General features: G+C 47.7%; 1 protein-coding gene across 1 annotated transcript; it reads right to left on the bottom strand.

The window, feature by feature from the left end:
• Nucleotides 1-989: 989 nt before the first annotated feature.
• PPTG_24168 (hypothetical protein) lies at nt 990-1,257 on the bottom strand (the record flags this gene model as incomplete). Its single annotated transcript, XM_008915573.1, has 2 exons — nt 990-1,016; nt 1,084-1,257. The coding sequence occupies 2 exons, from the start codon at nt 1,255-1,257 to the stop codon at nt 990-992; spliced, it is 201 nt and encodes a 66-aa protein (XP_008913821.1).
• Between the last annotated feature and the right edge of the window lie 724 nt (nt 1,258-1,981).

The following is a 1,981-nucleotide window of genomic DNA, read 5'->3' as shown; positions in this document are numbered from 1 at the left end:
GCGCTAGGGGCGGTTAGGGCCTGTTAAGATGCCTGTTAGATAGGCAGGTTCTGTCACTTTGCCTCTGATAATAGGCAGGTTTTGTCATTTTCCCTCACAATAATGCATATCTTGATTCTGAGACCCATTTCCGTGGCAATTCATGCATTCGATGCACATAAAAGGCTCTGCTCTAATTGCTTCTCCATCACTTATTGGTGTAACAACCCTCTGTCAATTGTATATAAGTAGAATAAATATAGTTAGCGAGTCTTGTCGTTAAAGAAGACAACTGGCGCTTTACACATTGGTGAAGCTTTCCAAATCACTGGTGATTCATTTCCACATGATCGTCAGCCAAATCTCTGGTGATATTGACCAAATGTTTGGTGGCGACATACAAATATTTGGTGCTTAGGCCTCTCCCTCGCATACGGAAAACAACCTCCTTAGAGAGTTTAAGTGAACTCCTGGTCCGTATCACAAGATCTATCCACATAAAACCCACTAAAAAGATCATAAAACAGACGAAACGACAGAGAAAGTACTCAAAAGCATATCGAATACAAAGACAGTAAGATCAGTCTCAGTACTCGTGAGCTCTTTCGCGCGTTCGCTACGGTCATATCACCCGTTATCCTTTGCAGTCATCTCCGCACACTTCACGCCAGTCTCTGTCCTGGCCAAGGATCGGTGCTGGTGGTCATATCTGTCGCTCATTTATATATGCAACCTATTCACGCAATATCCACGCGATTATCAGCTTCCGTCCGGATGCAGTGCAGCGGCTAAGCTCTACGTCCAAGAGGAGTAGACCTTTGGAGCAGTCGAGGCGGGGCGCTCTGGACTCGAACCGGGGACTTGAACGCTCGTTAGCTACTCACCGCTCGATAAACGGACTCAAACCGAGTCTGCTCGTGGGACTTGAACCCACTCTCCCACGCCTCCTGGGGGCTTTGAATACTTCGGCTAGCGAGGCAACGTCTGCTTGACACACGGGTTGTCTGCTTTCAGCCCCGCACAGACCATACAGTGGCCTACTCGTTTATCCGCAAATTAACTACTGATCCTGTCCTACATGTGCGCTGCGTGCCTGCTGCTCACGAGTCGCTTGACCTTCCTCCAGCAACCCAATCCTAGATCATAAGACGCCCTGCAGTATTCATGACTCTTCCGACTGGCTTGGTTGCCCGTTGGGAAATGGTGCCTCGTGGTGCCCGTAACCGCCACGGCATCACCTCTTCTCGTTCGTCGGTTCACAGGGCTCGGGGCGTCCATGATATTTACTCTGCTTACTAGACCAAGTCAAAAACACGAATGTGATTGGCTGAAAAGTAATGATTATGAATTGCACAACTATGCCTGGCGGACTTTTGTGTGGATGATAAAGTGGCCTTCTAATTGATGTTTTTGTGCTTTTTCCTATAGAAGCCTTGTACCATGCAATACGCGACTTGATGTAGTTACTTAGCACTTGTGGTCGAATCTGGTCGTGCGGCGCGTCTATCGGACTTTGTGTTGGCCCGATTTCTGCGTCGTTGTCTGTAACAGATAGTAATGAAACAGTTCAGATAAACCTGTCTAGGATGAGTGTGTATATCGTGATATCCTATCGTACTTGATATCATTTGACTGTCTAACTTTAAATTTGATACAATGTCATGATAGAAAAAGAAAAAGAGTTAAATTTGGCCAAATCGAGGTTACAACCAACCGGTAGCTTGAATCCGTGGTACTTCTTTGGTAAAATACCACTGGAAGTACTGTCGCCTGATTACGGCAAGAGATCAAGCTCGGGCTCTGTTGAAGGCCATTGGGACGATGTCAAGCTTCGATATAACCAATGCGAGCGTGGGGAGCCTGCCGCAGTGCCTATCAGCAGGAGGAAGGTGTCTCCATCCGATCGGTTAGGTTTGACACACGCTGCAAGTTGAGCAAGGGGGCGTTGGCACGCGGCCAACAATCGCATGATGCACAGGCTGGACGACACAGAAGGTAGTCG

This window comes from Phytophthora parasitica (assembly GCF_000247585.1).
Source record: "Phytophthora parasitica INRA-310 unplaced genomic scaffold supercont2.72, whole genome shotgun sequence".
Taxonomy (NCBI): domain Eukaryota; phylum Oomycota; class Peronosporomycetes; order Peronosporales; family Peronosporaceae; genus Phytophthora; species Phytophthora nicotianae.
The sequence above is the reverse complement of the archived record's forward strand: the minus strand, read 5'-3'. Positions and strand labels throughout refer to the sequence as shown.